Genomic DNA, 25,410 nt, shown 5'->3' with positions numbered 1-25,410 from the left:
CTTGTACAAACTCGCAGGTAAACATTGCGGCGAGCCAGCACACTGCGCTCCTCCAGTGCACAACACCTTGCTTCTCTAACACAATCGGATACTCTGCTATTGTTAGCAATTGCTGTTGCAAAGTAGTGTTTATCCCAAAAACTTTCAAATTAATGTAATTTTCCGTTCTTCTTTGAAACATGGTGCTGCCCAAAAACTCAAATATATCCCATAAAAGTTGCAGAATGGGTTTTTAAATAAATAGATGCTTTTATTCATCTTAGTCATTGTTAAAAATCACATCTTCATGTCCAACATCATTTAAATATCACATAAATCATGGTAGCTATAGTCATCACTGCAGTCATCACTGAACTCTGGCAGGAAGTGTTCAGAGACTTTGCAGTCAATTGTACATACAAACATCAATGTTAAAAGCCTGACCGCTGCATAAAATATTTGAAAAAAATAATTAAAATAATAAATAAAGATGTAATTCTGCTCATATTCCTTAATTCAATAACATACCTAAATATAGGATTTTACAATTAATCAATTGAATACTGAATCAAAATAACCACAACCAGCACTTTATAGCAATAATGGTTGGTATCTACACTAAATCTCTAAAACAAACATTTCAAAGTGAAATTTCTGTCAAGAAAAAGTAGGGCAACAAATAAGTACAACTGAGTGAAGACTGTTTGCAAACTGTGAAATTACTAAATTTTATATAAATAATTTTACAAAAACATTTTAATCGCAAAAGGTTTCTTTCTGGTATATGGAAATATTTCAAGCATTAAATGCTTAATCAACACCTTAATCAAGAGATGCACATAACATGTAAAAGTGTATTTGAGATCAAATTAACAGCTGTTTAAATAAATCACTAAAACTAAGGTTGTTTCTTGGATATACTAACCCACATTAACTAGAATATTACTTGACTGAATCCACCCATTTCTTTACTCATCCATAAAGATATCCCCTATTATATATACCTTTAACAGAAATAACATCACTTACTTAATAAGTATCTAGGAGACCTCACCCATTATACAATCATTAAAGACTTATTTAACAGTATTGTCTTGCTACTGTAACATATTCTTAAAAACAAATTTTATAAAAATTTACTATATCCAATAAAGACAGTTGAAACTTTACTGAAGTCACTTAAGGTAAATTTGTCCAAGTAAAAGATGTTCTAAATTAAGGCAACAATTATCCCACTATTGTCGAAGCAGGACCAGGCACCAATGAGCATTTTTTCTTCAGGTGTGGAGATGGCAAGCAGGCTAACTGGTGGCTACCACTGCCACCTTCTGTGGGGAAATCTTCACAGGTGAGTTCAGCTTTAACGGATACGACACCTGCTTTTCGTATGTTTTTAAAGTCAGCGGAGGGGAGTTAGTTTCTTGGTGGGTTAGCGTTACTGCCATCTGTTTCTCGTTGATGGTCAGGTCCAGCGAAGCGCCCAGGTAATCCATCCCAGTGATGTTCATAGTTTTGGAGTTCAGGGGAAGAACAGGGTCAAGGTCAAGTCGATCTTCCTTGAGACGGACTCCCCCGTATCCAAACAGTACGCACTGTAGCATGTCTCCCATTCCTGTGATGAAGTTTACAGCACCCGAACCATCACTGTTCTCTGTCCACAGCTGGAGAGATGAGAAAAGAATGAATTTCAGTCAAAAGCATCTTTTAAGCTAATGATTCTAACTTTTTAATTCGACTCAAAAGAGTCTTTCAAGCTTAAAATTTTGATTTTTTGATAGGTGTTTTACAGCATAAAGTTTTTTCTACATATCAAGCTTTAAGGCTCTAAATAAATAATATTATTATGATAATCATCATTAGCATTATTTGGGTCTCATTTAATCTTTTTAAAAGTTCAAATAAATAAGCGTATATAACCAGCAAATAAAATGTTTGCTCTCAGAAAAGTGTTTTCATCGTCTATCATTATCTGTGACTATATGAAAAATATCTTACTGAACTTGCTTAATTCAATTTTAATCAATTTGTGGTTAGATCTTTATGGAAAAAGAACAATATAAACAAAATCTCCTACCAATTATATCAAACATTTAAAGTGTACCCTGAACTTTTCAAAAAACATACCATGTACTCAGACTTTACGAAAGGCCAAAAAATATGTCAGACATTCGGTCTGACAAGCTTGAAAATTTGTCAGACCGAAACAAAATCTGTCAGACCGAAGAAAAATAATAGAAATATGAACCATTATTCATGTTTTCATGTGTATTTTCTAACGTTTTAAATCATTGACATTAAATCAAATATTATTTTTTGATATATATTTATTTGTAAAAAAGTAAAATAAGAAAGAAAAAAAAATAGGCAAAAAATTACTTGCATAACAAGTTGTTTTTTATTGAATGAAAAAGACGCTGTGGAATGACACAAGGACTAAAAACAATACAAGTATGAAGAATGTGTAGCTAGTAATATCAAATGTATGTCCATAAAAACGTCTGTTAATCAGATAACCATTTCACACGTTGTTTTTGGCAATAACATAGTATATGCATTTTGAAACAGCACAGTAAGGCAGTCTCTTTCATCCAATTGAAGCTTTGACAGGGACTGTCCAGTCCGGGTCTAAGTCCTTTTTCATTTTATTATTATTTTTTTTTTATAAAAAGAAACTCAAACTGTGAGCTTTCAAGTTCATGTGCACTTTCTCCAACTCATGATGAACGGTACATGCAAATACGTACATATGTTCCATAATTTAAGAACCCGTAATAAAGCTGTAACAGTTATGTTGCTATTGATCAAAATGATAACTTTAGTACTCCTGACACTCGGCACACACTATTTTCCTCTCCTACAGATCACAAGTCCGCCAGGGCCTACCTTCTTTCCAATTTTATTAAACTTCCTTTTCTCTTCCACACTTCGTTTTCGTTTTTGCCACGCTTTACACCAACGAAGTGTTTAAAGTTCAACAACGTCATTTTCTAAGCAAAAGGCTTATCCATGAGTACTGTGTACGACTAATAATGAAGAAACAGAGGATCAAGTCGGTAAAAACGCAAATAGCACGAGTACATGTGTTGCGGCCATTTTGTTGTGTAGGGTATTACGAAAACGAAAACGAGACTGTACATTACATCATTCAGGAATTCCCCAACCTCAGCCAGTCACAAAATAATATTTGTGAGTGAAACTGAGGTTCATAAATTAAGTATAATTAGCTGGGAACTCCCCGAGATTTTCACACCGTCTCTCTTTTCGAATGAAGTAAAATATATCGTTCAGAAAAGAAACAACAACGTATTCCTTATATTTACACATTCCCAGTCAGTTTGAAAACTCGCCGGACATAAGGTCCGACGATACAGGATTTTTTATCGGACCGAGACGAAATTTGCCAGGCATGTCCGACGGTCCGACGCCTTTCGTAAAGTCTGATGTACTTTGGAACGTTGACGAATCATCAATTGCTTTTTTCCAACAAGACTTCTATGATCTTATTCACCAATACTGGTCAGAACAAAAAAGGCAATAAATACAGCGCACTGGTTTTTAATTAAAACCCTTACCTGGAATGGCTGTACTATATTCGCAAACTTTTTCTTCAGGAATCTATTTGCCTTAGAAACAGCTTTCAATTCCAGCCAGTTGATAGCAAACTGCCCCCAGGTCATTGTGGGACCTTTGATATCCGTCAACTGAAATACACAGGGAGGAAATAAACATGAAGTGGATATGGATAAATGCACATATAAATCATATACCTCATCATATATATAAGCACATAGTGTAACTACGCCCTTCAAGAGAGTTCAGCGACAGGTAAAAAGGCATGACCTGAAGCCTCCACAACTCTTTTTATCCACCTCCACAAGACCTGAGCCAACTCAGACCAGAGTTCTCATACATGGCATTTAATTTACCCTTATCTTATGTTTAACAAATATCAATAACATATAACAATGTATCAATTACAATACATTTCAGTTTTCTGGCATAATTAATATAATTTATATTATAAGTACATTCTACAAATGGAACATGCTCTACATAGCCTACATCTAATACAATGATCTCCTATAACAATCCATGTTTCCTTACCTTTTCATAAAACGCCAAATCATTTCTCCTGGTACTTGTAGACATGTTCATCATCAGAGGATAACCCAGCAAGATCACATCTGCTTGCTTCACTTGAGTACCTGTATTCAAAAACCAATAAAATTGTTTTTAGTGTTTTAAAAGATAAAGTTGGTATATAACAACCCAGTCACATCCTGAAAAAATCTGCAATTTCTTATCTAAGACATATTCTCCAAAATAAATGACTGCCAGCCACAGATTCTTAACATTGGATTTAGAATAATAAAGCAAATTAGGAGTCAATTCCTAATAACTCTACTATTTCAACTGACTGCTTTGTTGACTAAAATTAAACCAGCTAGTGAGCTTTACATATTCTGTAGGAAATGCAATACTCACGCAATGTAAACCTATTATATTCACTCAATGTATACCTATTGTAAACCCATCATACCCATTGTAAACCCATTATACTCAACAAATGTAAACCTATCATACTCACCCATTGTAAACCCATTATACTCACCCAATGTAAACCTATCATACTCACCCATTGTAAACCCATCATACTCTATGTAAACCCATCATACTCACTCAATGTAAACCCATCATACTCTATGTAAACCTATCATACTCACCCAATGTAAACCCATCATACTCCGGGTGGTAATCCAATTTCTTGTCATAGGGTATATACATGTTTTCTGCCATCTTCTGATATTTGGGGTCCACCTTAACCCCGGTCAGTTTCCCAGCATAGGCTGGCAGTAATAGGCTGATCTTGGCTACATAGTTAGTGTACACCGAGTTGTTCACATTGAAGTGGTATTCATCAGGGCCATCCACACCTAGAACACAGGCAGAGGCATAGATAGTGCACATTCAGAACTTACAGATCCACGGATCAAATATGGTCAACCAACTTGACTGCTTGTTGCGTAATCCCCGGCAAGTTTTTAGTGGGTCACCATATTTAATCCACGAATCTCTTAATACTCTGTTCTGAATCTGCTCCTAGTCACACTGAAGCATGTGATCCATGACAATGCAGTATAAAATCAAGCAAACATTTATATAGATTACTAGACTAAATTTTTAATTGGTCAGGTATGGCAAGGAGCACCTGTTGCTCTATGTGGGACTGTGTACAGGACAAGCACTGACCACATGCAATAACTGACTGTCTCAGAGTTTGTGTCTGCGAAAGCTATTTTACAACTAGAACAATTTTCATCTTTTCTGCTAAGAAAAGAAAAGTAAGTCTCAGCTTTATACACAAGTTTGGGTGCAGTAAAAATAATTTATATATTAATATTTCTCATGACACTTAATGTTTAAAAAAACTCAAAGTTCTAAGCATGAGAAGAGATCATGAATAAGCATTTTCTTGTAGAAATAAATATCAAAATCAAAATTTCAACCAACTGTGTATTTCCAGTTTTCCTCCCTTTCCAACAACGGACCGTGACTCCCAGAAATCAGCAATACCGAGTACCATATCAAAGCCTTTCTCATTCTTCAGGAAATCAACATCCCAAGTAGAGTACAGATATTGGCGGACAGCGAGGGAGATGTCTCCATTAATGTGGATCTCATATGTGGCTGTATCATTGCTGGGGCTGGTCTCTGCACCTACAGGAATAATGTTCACAATGAAATTCATTCTTCCACACCATAACAGCAGCAGTCCCGTGCTCCATAATTCTTAATGCATGCCATGTGTTCATCATAATATTGAGAATAAGAAGCAAAAAACTTGACATCCAAATGCTTGGTTTGCAAGCTAGTAGTGCAACCATTATAAATATTTTCAATACAGTAACAAAAAAAGAACTAATTTTATCTAAACTAATAAAATTCTGTCACTTGTAATCATAAATTGGGTCTTTGGGTGCCTGTTGATAAAAGAACAAGACATTTTCTCTGTCACTGCACTCACCTGTGAAGGCACTCTCCCACGGATACTTGGCTCCTTTCAGATGTTTCTGTATGGCGTTATGCCTGGCTGCTTCTAGAGTCCTAGTCCTGGTCTTTAACATGATCTTAGCCAGGTCAGAGAAGAACATCTGTATAGGAGGGTACATCCAGGTCTCCTGGTCCCAGAACACATGACCCTCATAGTCCTGGTGATGAGACAGGAAAGACAGGGTTTGTTTCAGTAATATTTACCATATTTTGTTGACTATAATCTGAACAGATGACGAGGCCCTGATGAAAAGGAACTACACAGTGTAGAATATAATAATAATAATAAACATGAGGGTTGAATTTGTTCCAGGCAAACCTGTTAATATGTATGAAATCATGGTGTAATCACAACCAAATTTTAAACCACACCATTACTACAACTGGCCATCAATGATGAAATTCCATAATCAGCATCAACTATGATAAACTTTGGCCACACACTGCCCATTATACTAAGATAACTTGAACAAAATAATCTGATGACAATAAAAAATCAGAATATATATCTTAATGACCAAATAATTCTAGGTACATAATCTTTTCTTGTGTCAGGGGATCCTGATTTATTTATTTTCAAAAGATCATCCTATTAACACAAACCTAGTATCAACATGCATGATAAGTAAGAATGAATTCCCAAAGTTTTGTTTACCAGATCCACGAACAAATCATCATATCCAGGCTTGTAGCCAGGGGGGGGGGGGGGGGGGTTCCGGGGGGGGGGGGGGGGGGGGGGGGTTCGAAAGAACTGCCACTTTTGCTGGGAAAAGGTCCACTCTGATTACAATTTGGTCAAGGTACATCAAGTTTTTATGGGAAAAATTCCACTTTTTCAGAAAAAAACCCCCCCTTTTGAAATTGCTGGCTACGGGCCTGATATCTGATACCCTTATCTCAAAGTTATCAAACCTCAATGATCCCCTGTTGAGTATTGACAATATCTAATATTCTGTTATTATAAAAAAAGAAAGGAAATACTGTCTATAAAACCTGCAGCAAACTGAAACTTGACTGATGTTAAAAACCTTCATAATTTTAAATCACCGATTTACAAGAAAACAGCCTCAAATGCTCAGATAAAATAATTCAGAAAGCATCATCCAGAGATGTTTTCAGACAGTCTTCCAAATAATCTTTGTTGAATCATACTCCATTTTTGACCACCTTCCAACAGAAAAAATTAGATACCCATCAATGTAAACTTGAAAATCTGACCATCTTTTGAAAGACCCAGAAGATGGCCTCAATTTCGGTACATATATTCTGACGTACCATCATACAGGTTCTAACAAGTGCAAAGTGCTTTAATTTAATCCATTTGTCTTTGAGGGCCTATCACCTCTCACAACTGACTTTCTGCCATTTCAAGAATAAGCTATAACAAAATCATACTTCAAAATATCTTACCTTCTTATACGCGCCGTGTGCCAGATCTCCCGGACTCAGTCCTATAAAAGGCCAGTTAGTGTCTTCCTTCAGAGGCAAGGAGCTGAGGATGTAGTAGAGGCAGCCATAGACAGACCTGGCCAGACCTTTGTTGTCTGAGACATCTATCCTTCCTTTCTTCCACACCTCATTCCACGCTGTCACATGGTTGCTGTACAGCTGGTTTTTCTTGGCCAGAGCCATACCTGGTGACATGGCAGAGAGTTCATGTTATTTTTGAAGGAATTGAGAATAATTGTATGATTAATTGGGTGAATTTGATGATATGGAGCCCTAGTTTCATGAGAACATATCAAATTAACCTTTTTACCAAAACCATTTTCCCTCAAAAATTTGAATTGAAAACTGAACCGGATGTAAAACTTCAAAATTTGCAAACATCAAACCAGGACACTTTTTCAAACTGAATTTCTATAATTTTTACACTCACCCAGCTGAAACCCGTCTTCTGCATCTTTTTTGCTGTAGCTGGCAGAAGTGATGGACACCCACTTCATCTTCTTGACCATAGGGGGAACCACCAGTTCACGAGGAACCTCTGTGTAGAACACATGGGACTCAGTGGGTGTCATGCCAGCAAGCTCTGTCTCCTTAATCTGGCCATAGATGTATCTGGTGGGGAGAAAAGAAAGGCTTTGATAAGCGTAAAAGTTAGATTAACTGTCAATTTACTAGAGAAATTCAGTCCCATAGGCAAAATCATTTTATACTGTATTAAACAGATGCAATTAAGAGATTTGGGTGCCAGCTTCTTCATTTTCAAATCATCCTGTGTGTGTGGTTATCAGACTCTGACATTCACAAAAGGTGATTGACTATCGAGATTCTGTGGTTCTGTAAAATTTTAAGATGTGATGCCGAATCCTCCTCTATCTAGTCACATGGTTGGTGTGTGTCAGGTCTATTTCCAGAATAAATAAATTCTGACGTGAACTTGATTCAACACTTACTTCACACCAGCTAATCCAGAATCCCCATCTTTATAGCTAATATCAGTGCTGCTGGTCCCAGAGTTTAGATTAAGGGAGATTTTGTTTGGCCCTGTGGTGCCGTCTCTCTGGACCTCCACCTCTACCACCAGTAGCTGGGGGACAGCCCTGTGAGCATACATATTCTGGGTGATGTTGTAGCCCTGGCCTCGGATAACTTGGGTGAAAACACCTGGAATTCAGTTCAACTGAACAGTAACACATCCTGCTGAGGGTTATATCATATGAGAAACTTACATGTGTGAGTTTATTCATGAGAATTAATTCTGGCATGTAATTATATAATATTATTCTTTTTACAACTTATAATAAACAAATTTTTGTGAAAATATTTTTCAGGGTTAAATTCCGGAACATCTGCCTTCAATTATGCCAAACAAAAAAAAGTAAGTGAAGTAATAGTAAGTTTTATTTTCTTTCAAAATATCTCTCGGTTTTTTTTTCTTTCAAAATATCTTCAAATACCTTCTGCCACATTCAGTGCATATAATCTGACCAGCGGACCCTGTGATGGCTCCACAGCAGTGATGTTCACTGCACACGAGGAGGGAATCCTTGCCCTGTGACTTGACGTCAGGCGGCCATTGTATAACCCATTCATGTAGATGGCGTCACTGTACACCACTGTGCCCACATGACCATTGCCAATGGTGGGAAGGTAACGTGAGTTTATAGGCATTCTGAAAATAATACGGTTTATATCAATTTTTGATGAATTTTTGGTCATGCAATAAATATATGCATGAATAAAAGTTTCAAAAAAAGAATAAAAGTTATTTCATAAGCTCAGTACCTGTAATTTTATATTTCCAAACTTAAAGTAAGAAACATGATAAATGCATAAAATTCACAATCATAACCAGCATTTTATTATCCCAATATGATTAACACACTTACTCTTTCTGTGTAGCTGTAAATATGTAGTTTTCAACTGGAACCCAATTAGGAATAGTGCTTGGGGCAGCTGGCAGGTCTGGGAGTGGATACTGACTATCTGCTATGATAAGTACTTGTTCAGCATTTGTGGCTGATTTTGGTGCTCCACCCAGGCCGCCAGTCTGTGGCATCTGCTGTCCAAACTGTTGGCTAAATTTCTGTCTTCTTTGTCCTTGCGACACTTCTAGTTGCTGCTGCTGACTTGCTGCTTTCTGAGCTGGCTGGTGAACGGATTGCTGTCCTTCTTGAAGTTGCACATTTGGTTGTTGTCCTGGTTGGTTTACTAACTGTTGTCCTTCTTGAAGTTGCACATTTGGTTGTTGTCCTGGTTGGTTTGCTAGCTGTTGTCCTTTTTGCCCTTGGACATTTGGTTGTTGCTCTGGTTGGTTAACGAACTGTTGACCTGCTTGTTCTTGAACATTTGGTTGTCCTGGTTGGTTTGCTAGCTGTTGTCCTTCTTGAAGTTGCACATTTGGTTGTTGTCCTGGTTGGTTTACTAGCTGTTGTCCTTCTTGAAGTTGCACATTTGGTTGTTGTCCTGGTTGGTTCACTAGCTGTTGTCCTTCTTGAAGTTGCACATTTGGTTGTTGTCCTGGTTGGTTAACGAACTGTTGACCTGCTTGTCCTGGAACATTTGGTTGTTGTCCTGGTTGGTTCACTAGCTGTTGTCCTTCTTGAAGTTGCACATTTGGTTGTTGTCCTGGTTGGTTCACTAGCTGTTGTCCTTCTTGAAGTTGCACATTTGGTTGTTGTCCTGGTTGGTTCACTACTGGTTGTCCTTCTTGAAGTTGTACATTTGGTTGTTGTCCTGGTTGGTTTGCTAGCTGTTGTCCTTCTTGAAGTTGCACATTTTGTTGTTGTCCTGGTTGGTTTACGAACTGTTGACCTGCTTGTCCTTGAACATTTGGTTGTTGTCCTGGTTGGTTCACTGACAGCTGTGCTGGCTCTTTCTTTATGTTTGGTTGTTGCATGTATGCATGTCCTGTCCCTTTTCCTTCCTGATTTTGTCCTTTCATTGCTGCTTGCTGATCACTGGCCTGATTTCTATTGTTCTGCTGTACTGACCCCATTAACTGTGAAGTTGATGGCAACTGATGACTACCCAGTTGTGGCACTGGTTGTTGCTGGAAGCCTGACTGTAAAACCAATTTTTGCTGCTGTGAGTCTGACTTTTGTGTTTCAGAAATACGTTGATCTATTTGTCCATTGCGTGGTGCATCTGATACATGATGCTGAATAACTGAGTTTTCATCTGTTTTATCTTTTGGTGAAGTGTCATTTTTTATAGTTGCATTGAGAATGATATTCTTATTCATACTATCTGGCTTAAGAATACTCATATTTAAATGTGTGTGGCTAGCTGCAGTAATATCAGGCTGTCCTTCAAAGGGATTCTGTTGCTGCATAGTGGCCTTAGTAGTTTCGCTATGGCTTCTAAAATTGTTTTGTTGTATTTGTTTTTCAACTGGTTGCTGCTGCAAGTCTTTGTGTGGTGCATATTGAAGAGAAGGTAGTCCACCTTTGTATTGTATACCCTTAGGAAGTAATGACTCATGGGTCGTTAGTAACAGTTTGCTACTGGGCTTCTGTACATGTCCTTTTCCTTCCAACTGTTCCATCTGCACATGTTCCATCTCATTTTCGTGTTTACTTATCTCATCAGCTATTTCTTCTTCCTTCTTCTGATACTTCAGGTCAGCCTTCTCCTTCACAACTCCATTTCTTGATTCTCTTTCATCCTCTACCTCATCAGTTCTTTGAAGAACATCAAAACCTCTACCATTTAAATTCAGAGCACCTTTTTTTCCACTGGAATAGTTCTCTTTCTTACTGTCCCTTCCTCCCTCTTTTTCTACCATCTGTCCTTTTTTACTCTGTTCTTTTCCTTTCCCAGTTTCAGATGCTATTGCATCAGCATGGTTATGGAGAGGACCACCGTGAAGGTCTAGTCCATGAAGGTGGTGACTTTTAATTTTTTCATCCCAGCTTTTCTCAACATGTGGCTTGTGTGTTGCATTGAAATCATCTGATGCTGTAAACACTGTGATATATAAGAAATATGCCAGAACTGTAGGTATTACAAGCAGCAGGATTCTCAGTCTTCGCTTGTTTATCATGTAGACCAACATGGCTGTGCTGGAAAAAGAAATAATAATAAAATACTAATACATCAATATTAAGAAGACAGTTCACATTTTTAATATTCAACCTCTGTTTTTTCCCCAAAAATCTTATATACAGTCATTATGAAATAAAGTTAACTTTTAAATGATTTTCTCACATCCTCATTGCGCCTGACATAAACCCGTAAGATTATGTATAGATCCTTGGGCAATTTGAGAAAATCTAAGATGGCCACCTAGCTACATCATTCATAATAGACAGTGATTATGCTATTAATGCAAATTATGCAATTTTCCATCAAAATTACAGAGTAGGGAAAAAGAACTTTTGTTCTCTGACCCTCGGATGTGAATTTATCATTACTTCATTTATCATGGAAAATGATGTGATTGTGAGATCTAAGCATAATTCAAATCTCAATGGCCAACACACAAATATCAGCTACCATGCTCTAATTTTTACAATAACAGCAGAGCTGTAGCTCTACTACATCCCATCTTGATTTTGACCAGTGAACATTAGAACAGGGGCATTGGAAAACATATGATAAAAGTGACTGGATTTCATGGGGAACAAGGGACCTTTGAACTTTTGGTCACTTGCTAGGGCTTTCTTTGTCCTTAAACAGCCTGTTGTGACCCAATGAAATGTCACATGAATACTATCAATGTCCTTAACCTGGTGGGTTTCAAGCCTATTATGTTGATTCTCTGTAACTGGGTCAAATTACCCAACTATAGGCTTATTGTGTTATACATGGAGAATGCAAAAGATCAGTCTTTTTGCGGCCACCCAATATTTGTTGAATTAAATGAAGAATGCTTTACCACTGAATTTCGGTCATGCCATAATTTAGTACTTTTATCAATCATTCTGATAGTCATGTCGATCAACTGATAAATATTACATAATGATTACCAGCTAGTACTTACACCACAAAATTTTAATAATGTTATATACATATACAGTAACTTATAAGTATCATGGATATTCAGAAAATGTGATTAGCAAATTTAAAAGGTCTTCAAGCCCACAGAAAGACACACCTAGAAAATGCCAATTTGTTAAAAATGAACATTTCACATAAAAAAACTGTAGCTGTATTCTTAGTCTAAAAATCATTTTTGTAAGTTTGAGAATGATCAGATAATGGAACAAATATTAATCCAATCACAGTTTCCACGTGTAGTCCTTAGACCAATTTTGACACAATATTAGCCATATTTGATTGCAAAGATCTGGCCATAGCACAAGAACCAATGCCCATCACCCGATGTGTGCCATTCTGCTGCAATACTCTACTTTCTACAATGAAGACATCTGTTTCTTTACCCAATCCCATCTTTATTTTGACCAGGAAAAGTTAGAGTATACATAATTGGAGTTTGTATTTTTGTATGCAATGGAGTTTTCCTGTGCAGCACATTTGTGATTGTTCAAATTAATAGCATAGTCACTATCTATCATAAATTGTTCTATCTGTATTTTTTCAGCATGGAATTTTCTATACTGTGTATGTACAGGGAACTGAATAGGTTTTTCATTTACCAGAAACTTAAATATAAAAAATCCGGATTTTTCAGATAATAGTGTGAATCGACTAATATTCCAATAATTATTCAATTATCATCCCCCGCAGGTTATGGATTTAAGTTTCATTGCATCTTTAAAATTCTTCGAGTGATACTAAGCTACAGATGGATAATTTTAATTGATGGGAACTTCTAAGTAAAGCGGTACTTTTGTAGTATACCCAACATGGTCCATTCTCATATTGTACTAGTATTTCAATGGGCTTTATTAAACGTGCTTAAAACTTGAAAAAAGACCACAGGTAATTACAAAAGCGTTTTATTTCAACAGCTTTGACATAGATGAACAAGAGAATGTAAAAAAACTGTTTGAAAAGTGGAAATTACAGGAAGTTACAGGGGGGGTGTATACTACAAAAGTACCGAAAAAGTTATATGTACCTACCCGGTCAAACTTTAAAGTGTTGGGTGTTGATCGAAGCAATTCAAAAGATGAATCTGAAACATTCAAATACGTGTTGGATCCACTTCATATCATGACCAAAGGGTCGAGTGCACGTAAAACGGAGAACTAACGACTTTATCTCATCATAATATAATCACACTAATAACACAGTCACAGCCTCAAATCATTGCATTTGACTTTCACAAGGAAGTCGAAAGAGGGCACTATGTTCAAGACACGCCACACGACTAGGTTATAACACTCCGCAAGAGGAAAATAGAGCAGTGGTTCTGACCATAAAATAAAAAATGTAATTGATCAATTGAGTAACCTCTAGATTATTTCATAATCATCAAATAAGTAAAGTATCTGAACGTGGAAAAGGTGATTGTGCAACATCGGTTGTAAGTTAACTCCCCACTCAAAGCGGGTTTCCTCAGGTTCCTCAACTCTTTGTTATTATAGTTTTAAAAAGTAGATATTCGGCGTGTAAGTAAGCTTTTAGTATGTTGTACTGATGTTGATCTTATTTTACACCACTGTTACAGAATAAGATGAGTTAGTTTAATTTCAATCAGGCAAATATATTACGGGGTGGGGGGTGTAAAAGTGCTTGCCTCAGTTTTCGGCCTCACTCACGGTACCCTTACCGCTGGTAAGGGTGCCGTGAGCTTGTAAGGTCGAAAACTGAGGCAATAAAAGTACCCGAAATTCCTGCGTTTAGCACTCTTATTGATATCTACTAGAAATCTGTAATAGACCTCCTGCTGAAGTCCAACTTAGAGGTGAACTCAGTAGCTATCCAGTTCTGATTAGCATGCTTTTAATGTAAAATATATCGGCCTGCTATGTGAATAAAGTTCAATGTCAGTTTCGGCATCCAGCATGATTTAATTGTGTTTTATCGCCAAATTAGGGGTCCTTTTAAAGGAAGAAATAGATAGACTGGATGGACCGATATAGACTTCTAGGTATGCGTATTAAGGGCTCAAACAGTAACTTTTTATACCCCACTGTTGTCATTTAGGTTTGTTGAGATGGAGACCAAGGATGATCAGCCAATCCAGAACAAGCATGTAAGGAGGCGGAAAAAGCAGCTGTACAAACAGATAAGATCACAGGTAGTGTATAACTGTTGAAATTACACCATTCCTTTCTATGATACTGCTGCCTGATATTATCCAAGTTTTATTTTTTAATCCCAGTCTGCACTTTACAGAACCCGAGCTTTTAAGCAAGTGTGCGTGTCTATAAAATCCTAGAAATATAATCTCAGATGTGAAATAATTTCCTAGATGTCCTTTACACACGATTTATATCATTGTGGTTATTTTCAGATGGAGTTTTATTTTAGTGATTCAAATCTTTTGAAAGACAGGTACTTGAAGAAACTCATAGATGATACACCAGATTCATGTAAGTATTAAATATATTAGTTAGACTTTTTCAGTTTTTATCATACATTCAGTTCATATTTGACCATCTGATTTCAGTGTTTCAGAGTTTTAAGTATTTTGTCATTGGAGGAAAAGAATTCCATAATTGTTTGTCAAAGCTTTCACCTAAGAATGTTATTCCAGGATTTATTTAAGTTCCTGATACCACATTATTTTTCTTTTGTCTAGATCAGTGAGTGTGAAAATGGTTTCAACTTTTCATTTCCAGATGTGGAATTGTCAGTTTTTACAAATTTCAACAAGATGAAGGCACTTTCCACAGACATATCAGAAATTGCTAAAAGTTTGTCTTCATCGACATTACTAGCGGTAAGCAGCTCTGTGATGAGTAATTCACCCTGGAAAAGCCATTCAGATTTTAGTGATATATAAACAGCAAAAACATGATATAAGAAATTGATTTGCCTATAATAAGATTGATACAATGGAATCCATAGCTAAGGCAGGATTTATAAATAATTTGTTCACATTGAAATATAAAACAATTATTGCTGATGAATGCCATTTTCTATGTGAATTTTTTCCTTGTTTGAAAAAAAAAACAGGTTAGTGATGATGGCTTGAAGGTGAAAAGAGTCCGACCACTGCAAGATGCTGCAGATATTGACAGCAGAACAGTTTATGTGGTAAGATGGAGCATCAAGGCCTGCAGGAAATGCCAAAAATTAGGGATTATTTGTTTGACAAAAGATAGTGAAAGATATTTAATCATTCTCCAAATTTTACTTACAAATTTTTCTCCAAATCTTTACTTGGTAAAGAGTTGGTTATTTGTCACAGAATCCAAAGTTCATTATTTAGATGGAACCCTCATATGATATAAATTTATTAGGGATATTTGTCAACTGACATGTAAATCTTTTCTGAATGGTCTGTGTGATATCTAATGCTTAAAAGCACAGACAATTTAAAGCAGCATGAAATGACATTTTAAAAGGAAAAATATTTTGTAAATATTATTATTTGCGTCAATTTCAAACGTAATTTTTATTTCCAGCCTTTTTTAGCATTTGAACATAGCAAATATGAAAGTCAAATGTGAAATCACACTGTTTACACTTTTCTTTTATATAAATACTATTGCATTCTTTCTTTTTTTTGTCATAGGAATGTCTACCCCAAGGCATTGATCATGAATGGATCAGAAACGTGTTTATTCCTTGTGGTGAAGTGGCGTATGTGAGTCTCCCCAAGTTTAAGAGCACAAAAGACAATAAAGGATTTGCGTTTGTGGAGTTTGCTCATCAGGAAGGTGCAGAAAAAGCTATCAAGGTTATTCTAATTCATAAATTCTTTACATTTCAAGATTCCCATTTAGAGGAAGCAACAAAAGTGAAAATCAGGCTACCTTATACTTTTATTTTATAAAGTAAAAACACCAAAAATGCTATGCAGAACATAATTTTTAATAAACTGATGAACTTCCTCATTGAAAAGATTGATACATACTTAGATGTATTACTTTACTAAGAAGTCATTTACAGTCTTTTTTATTGGAGCATTTAATCATGCTCTTCAGCATCATAAGTAATAGTTTGTGTGATCTGACACTTAGTTTTCTCTTCACTGTGTTTAGCTACTCAACAATCCTCCATCAGATGCACCAGAGAAACCAGGAAAGTTCCCCAAGTTTAATAAAACATTAAAACAGCTACAGAAACATGTCAAACAAGGTAGGACAAAAACAGTTATCTGAATCATATATATTGAATCATTGATTTTTGAAGTTATTCCTGGTAGGTTTATTCACTTTCTCGCCACCATGGTAGGGCAAAATTATGATACTTTGGACCTAAACTCATGTTAGAATTGCAATTCATAATCCTATATTCTAGGAGAAACAAAGGACTCCCAAGGTAAAAAGAAACGGAGACAGACAGTAGAATCCACCTCTGGCGAAGGCACAGATGATGGTTCTAAAAGCAAGAAAAAATTTAATGAAAACCCGAAGAAAACCAAACAACGAAAAAGTATGGAAAGTTCAGCAGATGAAACAGAAGATCCTCAGCAACCAAAGGGAAAACACCTGCGCCTGACAAGTGAAAGTTCTTCTACTGAAGGAAAAGAAACAAAAGGACGAAAAAACAGTAAACGTCGTAGACAGACAAGTGAATGTTCTAATGAAAGTATAGAAAGTCTTCCTGGTAGTAAGAAAAGGAAAAGGAGGAATAGCGAATCTGACCTTCCAGTCCATGGTGGAAAATCAAAAATGTCTGCAACAGATGACAGAGCAGAAGTTCTTGAAAAGAATACTGACACAGTGACTAAGGCTGAACAAAATGTAGAAAGTTTAACTGATCAAAAAGCCAAAGAGACTGAAACTGGAAAGAAGAGAAGAAAATTAAAAGAATTGACTGAATTGGAAAGCCATGCCTCAAAAAAAGTCCGCATTGATGAAAGTATTACTCAAGAACACCACTTAGAAGATGAAGGCACCAAAAAGAGAAACAGGCACAAGAAGATAAGAGACAAAAAACCAGATTTTCCCCAGCTTAGAGTTCTCTCAAAGTAAGACTTGTTTTAGTGTTAGAATGAACTTGGCCTGTATTTAATGTCATTTTTTTTTCTCTTATTTATTTCTCTTTTTATTTTTCAAAGCATAATAATAATGTTTAAAGTCAGTAGAGATTTGTATTTAAATTATTTGTTTATTAATAAGTTTGTCCACTAATATCCCAATTATTTGTCTTTAACAGGGCAAAAATGAGAAGACAGTCATGACAAAATCACTAAGTAAATTTCTTAATAAATCAATAATTTGTTTACATCGATATCAGTGTACAGTTTCATAGTACAGAAAACAATAATTATAGTAGCACATTGGGTTAACCACTAACTTTGTTTTGTAGGCTTGATTGGCTAGCTTTGAAGAAGGAATACCTTTCCATACAAAAGGCCAATATGACAAAGTTGAAGGAGAAGTTGAAGGGGCTGCATTCTGAGAATGCAGAGAATGGAAGTAAGTTTTTTTTTATTTCTTTGTCAATTTACACACATAGCAGTGAAATTTAAGAATTATTTTAAAAGATGAGTAAATGGGTTACATTTGGTGTTTAGTGATGTCAGTCTTTTCTTACTCTGATACCAGCTGTTCTATTGTACAATATATACAACATAAATATCTTTCATAGGAAGAAAAAAATCAAGACTTACTTCTTCTAACTTCTTGATGACTCATTAGATCCACGTGAAAATAAAAGGAAATTGACTTGTCTGAGAGCTCATTTTACTAACTTTTTTTTTCATTGATTTGTTTTGAGAAATCCTTGCCTTAATTTTGTTGTCTTAAACCAGATTCTTAGACATATGACTCCCATCATTTTAGGTAGTTTAAGGCTTGTGTCAAACTCTGCCACCTGTGATCCACCCGCACCCCAGGTCACTAACCAGAAGACCCCAGACTTTGTGCCCGGAGTCCTTGTACATGTGTCTGCAGGACAACCCCTCATAAGGAAGGCATTGAAGGTATTTATGTTTTCTTGGTAAAACAATGTTGCCTTTCTAATATGTGAGTTAGTAACTATTAATAATTTTCTTGCAACAAATTTTGGGAATTGTACTGTGGAAAGGGGGGGATGCTACTGAACGGCAGTGCAGTTAAGTGTCTTATTACACACTGGTTAGGGTTGCAACTGTGAAGGAAATTATAAAACACCTAGTTCAAATGACTGGGCTGCTTTGTTATGTAGTGTAGAAAAAAAGATTTTACCTGTTCACTTGTGTGCAGTGCCATTTAAATGCTGCACTTGTCTGTATTTGTAGGACAAGATAGGGGATCTGGCCAGTATAGCCTATATAGATGTCAGGGATGAGGAGAAGGAGGGGATGATAAGATGTAATGATGCTGACAGTGCCCTGTCACTTCTGACTGCTGGTTGTGATGGAGTCAAGTTTACCAAAGTTACAGGTACGAAACGGGAAACTTATGACATAGATACTGTTAGTACAATTTCTGATGCCAGGTAGTGAAAATTCCAATTCCGTTCATCGTATGTGAAATGGGTCTTGAATTATAACAATGTTACATTGTGAACATTTATACAGTACTGTGAAAAGGAAAGGTAAAATCCAAACCAATTTCTTGGCAAAAATTCAGTTTACTTATTGGCTTTAATATAAATCATAAACAGCTGTGTTCAACCTCTGTATAATGTGGTAATTTGAGCTCTGGTCTAAATATTAAGGTGATGCAGAAAAACAGTACTGGCAGAAGTTGCACGCTGATAGAGAGGCCAAACTTGGTTCAAAGAAAAGAAAAAAGAAAAGGGGAGCCGAGAAGGTAAGAAAAAAAATTATATATATGTATGGCCTGAAATCTTCCAATGAAAAAGGCTAAATACATCAGTACCAGTATACCTGTATAATGCATAGAACATGTATTGTTATTGGGATATTTAACTTCTGTTTTATTAATGCTATTTAGATATTGATATAAAAGGTGTGCCTGAGCTATGTTAATCCATACAGCATGTTTACTGAAAGCTTGTTTTAGATTAATGGAACACTTCAACAAATAGACTAAAAGGTTTATAACAAATCACTATTTTCAATATCATTTATGGAATGTTTACACAATGGGTGTTTTTCTCACCTCTTACCTTAAAATCAGTTTAATCCTACTTCCAGACAATGACATGATATTTTACTTCGTTGGTATCTTATTTTATTTTCGTTTCAGATACAAGAGAAAGTGGATAAAATGGCGTACTCAGCACCTATCCCTAACAAACATATTCACTTTGATGATTGAGGAGAAGACACCAGTGACATGAAATGTTGTCATCACTTGCTGTGTGTACAGCTAACAAAAGCAGACTGCCACTTGAGATAGCAAAATGAAAAAAATAGGACTTTGTTTTGGAGTTATTGCTGAACTTTTTAAAAGGTTGTAGTCCTTTTTGAAATTTTTTATTAGTCCAGGATTAACTTTTTTGTATGTTGAACCTTTTACTCTGTTAAATGGTTTGCATTATTAACATAACAATTGTCCTACATGTTGCTTTTTGTAGTCTTGTATAAATTAAATACTGTATAAATACTGATGATTGTTTTCAAAGTGCAACATCTTTTATAATTTTCATTATATTAGATATCTAATAAATCCAAAAAAAATATTATAGAAGTACATCTAGCTTCATTTTTCCATCAAAGTTAAATTGTTTAACGTGTCTCTTCATGGATTGTGATCCCTCTTCCCTTGAATGATGACTAGAAGACTTACTATGTCTGACATGAGATACAGTTCAGTCCAGCTTTCTTCATCTTCTCAGATACTGGCTCAAAGTTCTGGAGCAGTTCATTAATGTTCTTAGTATATTGTAAGATCCTCTTGGACTCCTCGGACCATGAATTAGCAAAATGGTGGTTTGTCACAGAAGAAGAAAGGGGTTCTGGTTTGAAGTCTCTGGCTTCCAGCTGTGAACAGACTGAAGTAATTTTTTCTGTGGGGATCTGTGTCTGTAGTTTACCTCCACACAGGTCTCTTACTCTGTCCTGTAGATGTGCAGACAGTGTTGGCATGAACACCTCGGGATCAGCTAAATACACCTGGTCTTCAACAGGTGCCCCCGCGGGGAGGTTGCGCAGGTAGGTGCGATACAGGCTGTCCAATCTGGTGTCAGCTCTCAACAGGAAGGCAGGATTCAAGCTGGTGTAGTATTCTAGAACAGATCGGAAGAAGGGGTGTTTGGGCCGACACATCATGATGGCGCTGCTGGCCAGTCCGTTTTCCATGTTCTTCAGAAAGGCGTGAGGCAGAGGCTCCTGTGACAGGACACAGGGGTATCTGTTCACATACTCATCCAGTGGCTGAAAACTTTCCACATCTAAGTCTATATATACTCCTCCAATCAAGTACATGAAAAGATACTTCATCATCTCCATTCTCAAAGCATCTGTGCGCATGGCAGTAAATCCTTGATAACGGGGCTCCACACTCAACAGCTTTGGAAAATCATCCCTCACCCAGAACCACCGATCCCATGCTGGATGTGTCTCTGACCAAGATTCCATCCAAGGAGCAAACTGTGATGGGACCTCCTGGTCGTTCCATATGGTATGTAGAATTGCTGGTATTCCAGAACTGGACCTTTCTGAAATTGTTGAAGATCTTTTGACTACAGGGAAACTATTGGCCATTGGTTCCAGTTGATATTGTTGTGGAGCTTGAGAATCCATTGGTTGCTGTACTGGTTGTTGCTCTGGAAATAGGATACTTTCCAGAGGCACATGTGCCAACCCTCCTGGAGCGTAAACGGGCACCTGTTGCTGCTGTAGTTGGTCCAGATTGTTAAATTGCTGCTGTGGTTGTTGCTCGAACTGATCCTGGTTGCCTTGCTGCTGTTGTTGCTGTATTTGTTGTAATTGTTGATTTAGTGACATTGGTGCATTTAATCCAAATTTGCTCTGCCCATATACCTGTGGAAAATCAGTTGTTTTTGCCAAAAACTCATTTGTTCCTTTACCAAGATTGGACAAGGAGTTAAACTGTAATCCTTTTATTCCGAATATATCAGAGTGGGACTTTTCTGAGTTGAAGTTTGTCATTTGATTTAAATTTTGTTGGTTGCCAAAAAAGGAGGACTTCTGCTGTTGGGAAAGTGGCTGCCCATATGGCTGTATAGGTTGACCTGCTGGTGGTATACCTTTGGAAAGAACTGTATTAGAACTGCCACTCATGGATGGAGAGCCGTTGGGGTCCTGTATGGACTGGCCAATATTTTGTACAGGCTGGGGTCCCTCGTTCTCCTTAGTCTGCGACTTCTGACTAAATTGTAAGATTTTAGCGTAAAGATCCTGTGCGTTCGGTGACAAGGGCGCGGGATTGCCAGAGTTGGCAAGATTTTTATCTTGAGATAAACCCTGGAATATGTCTACAGCAGGTTGATATGCATTTCCCATAAGTAAGGGATTGCTCGTATTCTGAACTCCTTGAATAGCTGTTGTCTTGGTCACTGAATTATTGGAGGCCACTGGAAAGCTACGCATACGTCTGTTCAGTACCCACATAGATATGGTGAATTTCAGCTCCAGTGCAATTGAAATCCAGAAATACACTAAGACTACTGCCATTGTACTCCACGTCAAGAGACGAGATAAGGTAACTGTCTTTCCACTGTAAATAATATTTGGAAGGTTTTCTGTTATTACTATTATTAATCACGTGAAAATATGCTGGTCATAGTGATGATGAGGTACTTAAACACAAAGAAACATTTCTCTATTTTTCAAATAGTGTTGATTTTTAATAAAATGAGCTGAAATATAGAAAATGTGTTACAAAAATTTCCAACATAAAACGGGTTAAAATGGTTATTTTTAAAACGGCTTAAAAGGAGCTTCTTACCATATTCGTCTTTGTAAAACGGCCATTTTCTGCTTTAACGCTGTTCAGTCTTATATACTGATATGACTGTGAAAGCACCATAATATTAAATATTTATTTTCAACTGTTGGCAATATGAGGGCGAACGTTATCTCATGTAGGGCCTATCTATATAAAGTGTGATTGTGTTTGCTTGGCCACGGCTTCTCCCGACACAATGTCTTTCGGCTACAGTGTCAATCCAATGTGTGTCTGTCAGTGATAATTTCAAAAACATGATAAATGTACCTTTCAAACGTATTGTTCGGCGAAATTATCATTTTTTTTTACAAATTTTCGAGAGCTTTGAGATTTCGTGAATATTTGCACGGGTTTCAAATTTTCAGTCCTTTGCAAATAGTACGTAACAATTAACAGCCACCATTAATTAATTGTAATAATAAAGTGTCAAAAATAGTTCACTTTTGTTCATCATTGTGACCAACGCTGCAAAAATGACAGTTTTTGGAAAACGGGGGTGGGGGGGGGGGGGGGATGCGTGCATATCATTTAGCGCCGACAAATGTAACTCAGAAATCAGGCTGTGAATATTTGACAAAGATACAAGTTGTAACCATCTTCTCAAGGACTTTAAATGACAGTGTAAATATGCTTTCAACCATAAATGTTGATATAAAATTTGTAAAACAACTTCTGATATAAATTATGTCACAGAATTATATGTCAGATGAAAGGTGGCCTAAAACTGTGAGTAAAAACGTAAGAGTTTTGGTTTAATTAAGAATCACACCTCTATACTCAAGGTATGACAAGGCGTGAACATGTGTATCAGGTTAAACAAGACATTTTCTTAGCCTGTACAACACCCTGCTTATTAGGCCTATATGTTATGCAATATTTCAGTTCACCCTTCGACATTTACATTATACACTTTGTCTGTAAAACGCAATAATAACCCGTTGGTTGAAATGTTAGGTAATACAAAATGGCATAGAATTATATTGCTTTGTTCAGTTCTATATAGTAAGGTGACAGACACTCTGCAGACAGACGAACGGGTAATGATTAGAGCGAACGAAAACTACGCGGTATATCACTTACATTTACTTAAAAATGACTACATTAATAGCCACTGAGGTTTGTGGGACAGAAACATCTGTTTTACCGGCAGTACACGTATTAGACAAATGTTTGAAAGTGACGTTAATAGGCAGTACAATGTTTACCCCCGATACTGTGTGCTTTAATAATCCTTTTAAGTGCCTTTCAAAATATCAAGAAGTGCTCACAGAGAATGGCCACATTAGTTGAAGGACACATCCATATCTGGAAAAATATTTGAAATCCCGTTAAGTAATACCCTCTACCAGGGCCGCAAATTATTATGTGCACTTTTCTCCAGCGCAATAAGATACAGTAGAGATTTGTGTTACGAATTAGCCGGGGGAATATCTGTGCTTTTTTTTTTTTTTTTTTTTTTTTTTTTTTTTTTTTTTTTTTTTTTTTTCTTGTGAAAATCAATCTGTGGCCCTGGCAGAGGGTTGTTAAGTAACGCCATCAACTATTTGAACCATCGACTTCACAATTTGAAACTTTTTAAAGTTTTTTTAAGGTTTAGCTTACATCATTTGGCATTAAGCATCTCTTTATTTGTGCAAAAAGTTTGTTGACCGTGCTGTCAAGACGTTTTTCTCTTTCTAATGTCCCGACTGTTCCAAAGATAAAACTTAAGAATATGCTTTAATTTTCAGTATCAATATCTTACACGGACCAAAGGTGGTATATGTCATTTTATTTTTATAGCTTATTTATATTATTTATTTTTAGCCATTTCAAAAGGGGGTAGGTTTTTTTATGGATTAATTAGCATAACACTTTCTTGTATCTAGATCAGTTTAATCAGGAGTTGTGTTTGTCTGCTGGTTAACTATAGGCCTGTAGCCCCTCCCCGCTGTCATATGACATATAGAATTTGAGTTGGGAGCTCCCGGTCTACGGTATCCTGTTCTACGTACGTTTTGTAATAGGGATGCCGGCAGCATACATGTAGGTGACAAGTAATAACGACCTGCTGGACCATGCGCACGTGAAAAAAGCCTCCAGCGATTCTGACAAAAATTAACGGGACTTTTAAGTCTTTAAAAATATTCAGTGATCTCATATTGTCCTCCCAGGCATGTTGACCTTATAATGAACAGACCTTTTTAAAACGATGAAAGAGGTTTGGAATTAAGAACTGCATACCGAAGGAACAGCGCCCTAATTTGTGTTATAATCCTTTCTTAATGATGCGCATTTGAATCGTGCGAAGCTTAGAATCATCATACATTTCTTGGATAAAATCATATTAAGCGTTTTGAAATATTCACCTTCTTGACAATTAAAATAAAAAATCGCATCTCATAATTAGTTTCAGCACGTTCTGTTTAGGACGACGTGCGATTATTATTTTTTTCTGTTTTTATTTATATTATTTTTTGCTCCCCAATTCTAATATCTAATACGTAATAAGTGAAACATAAGGTATCGACATTTCATGCGCCAATGCATTGCTTAATTTTTTCCTTATGTACATCGATCAAGCACGATATTCCATCACGTTTTACTTCACATTATCCCCTACATAACAGACATAATACATCATCTATATCTCTTAACCAAATTCCTAGTTCATTTTCCTTGATATTATCTCTGTTTTCCCAGAAATTCTATGCCTTGCGTCCCTATTCCCCGCCGAGAGCTCTCAGCTGAGCACACCGAATTGTGCTTGTCAGTTCATGGCTTCTAGATTCCCGGCGATTCCCTGAGCCAGAAGTATTTTTTTCTTCTTCCTGTTACTTCTTTTAAATATCTGAAATTAAGCCCAGGTGTTTATCAGTTGTATCAAACCAGCGTAACATTGTCGCGGCGTGGAGTATCGTAAAACTTTCACGGGGTACCGCAAGATGTTCCTGTTCTTAAAGCCGTCGAAATCGAGTCGTTTCCTGCGCAGAATCAAGCTAGGTTGTTTAGGTCATTTCACTAAATATATCGACCTGTTCGCTGTTGTGTGCTCAGGTATTTGAATAAATCCTGACTAACTATGGCGTCTTTTCAAAAGCTACATAGTTGACAGATCATGTGT

At 36.6% G+C, this 25,410-nt stretch overlaps 3 protein-coding genes across 3 annotated transcripts; 1 reads left to right on the top strand and 2 right to left on the bottom strand.

Moving 5' to 3' along the window:
- Nucleotides 1-225: 225 nt before the first annotated feature.
- Nucleotides 226-13,728, bottom strand: LOC106179554 (uncharacterized). The gene is made up of 12 exons (XM_087004575.1): nucleotides 13,506-13,728; nucleotides 9,366-11,540; nucleotides 8,934-9,148; nucleotides 8,430-8,640; nucleotides 7,910-8,091; nucleotides 7,441-7,664; nucleotides 6,005-6,188; nucleotides 5,491-5,697; nucleotides 4,704-4,913; nucleotides 4,084-4,184; nucleotides 3,552-3,680; nucleotides 226-1,640 (listed from the first exon to the last, which is right to left on the bottom strand). The coding sequence occupies exons 2-12, from the start codon at nucleotides 11,531-11,533 to the stop codon at nucleotides 1,281-1,283; spliced, it is 4,191 nt and encodes a 1,396-aa protein (XP_086860701.1). The 5' UTR covers nucleotides 11,534-11,540; nucleotides 13,506-13,728; the 3' UTR covers nucleotides 226-1,280.
- A 161-nt stretch (nucleotides 13,729-13,889) lies between these two features.
- On the top strand, nucleotides 13,890-20,087 carry LOC106179552 (la-related protein 7). Its single transcript, XM_087004576.1, has 13 exons — nucleotides 13,890-13,994; nucleotides 14,533-14,626; nucleotides 14,843-14,921; nucleotides 15,171-15,271; nucleotides 15,508-15,588; nucleotides 16,070-16,234; nucleotides 16,539-16,635; nucleotides 16,798-17,470; nucleotides 17,812-17,921; nucleotides 18,288-18,427; nucleotides 18,725-18,869; nucleotides 19,147-19,241; nucleotides 19,641-20,087. The coding sequence occupies exons 2-13, from the start codon at nucleotides 14,543-14,545 to the stop codon at nucleotides 19,710-19,712; spliced, it is 1,842 nt and encodes a 613-aa protein (XP_086860702.1). The 5' UTR covers nucleotides 13,890-13,994; nucleotides 14,533-14,542; the 3' UTR covers nucleotides 19,713-20,087.
- A 92-nt stretch (nucleotides 20,088-20,179) lies between these two features.
- Nucleotides 20,180-22,673, bottom strand: LOC106151363 (uncharacterized). Its single transcript, XM_013524597.2, has 2 exons — nucleotides 22,308-22,673; nucleotides 20,180-22,076 (listed from the first exon to the last, which is right to left on the bottom strand). Exons 1-2 carry the CDS (start codon nucleotides 22,331-22,333, stop codon nucleotides 20,183-20,185), a joined length of 1,920 nt encoding a protein of 639 aa, XP_013380051.2. The 5' UTR covers nucleotides 22,334-22,673; the 3' UTR covers nucleotides 20,180-20,182.
- Nucleotides 22,674-25,410: the final 2,737 nt, after the last annotated feature.

Source organism: Lingula anatina, chromosome 2, assembly GCF_051362555.1.
Source record: "Lingula anatina isolate TDL-2025a chromosome 2, LinAna3.0, whole genome shotgun sequence".
Lineage (NCBI taxonomy): Eukaryota > Metazoa > Brachiopoda > Lingulata > Lingulida > Lingulidae > Lingula > Lingula anatina.
The sequence above is the reverse complement of the archived record's forward strand: the minus strand, read 5'-3'. Positions and strand labels throughout refer to the sequence as shown.

Excerpts from the sequence above, each read along its gene's own strand:
- LOC106151363 (XM_013524597.2), bottom strand. The coding sequence starts at position 22,333 with ATGGCCGTTTTACAAAGACGAATATG. Across the intron at positions 22,077-22,307 it reads GTTTTACAAAGACGAATATG|TGGAAAGACAGTTACCTTAT; the intron begins GTAAGAAGCTCC and ends TATTATTTACAG.
- LOC106179554 (XM_087004575.1), bottom strand. The coding sequence starts at position 11,533 with ATGTTGGTCTACATGATAAACAAGCGAAGACTGAGAATCCTGCTGCTT. Across the intron at positions 7,665-7,909 it reads AGAAGACGGGTTTCAGCTGG|GTATGGCTCTGGCCAAGAAA; the intron begins GTGAGTGTAAAA and ends CCATGTCACCAG. Across the intron at positions 5,698-6,004 it reads GTGGGAGAGTGCCTTCACAG|GTGCAGAGACCAGCCCCAGC; the intron begins GTGAGTGCAGTG and ends TTATTCCTGTAG.
- LOC106179552 (XM_087004576.1), top strand. The coding sequence starts at position 14,543 with ATGGAGACCAAGGATGATCAGCCAATCCAGAACAAGCATGTAAGGAGG. Across the intron at positions 15,589-16,069 it reads ACAGCAGAACAGTTTATGTG|GAATGTCTACCCCAAGGCAT; the intron begins GTAAGATGGAGC and ends TTTTTGTCATAG. Across the intron at positions 16,636-16,797 it reads ACAGAAACATGTCAAACAAG|GAGAAACAAAGGACTCCCAA; the intron begins GTAGGACAAAAA and ends CCTATATTCTAG.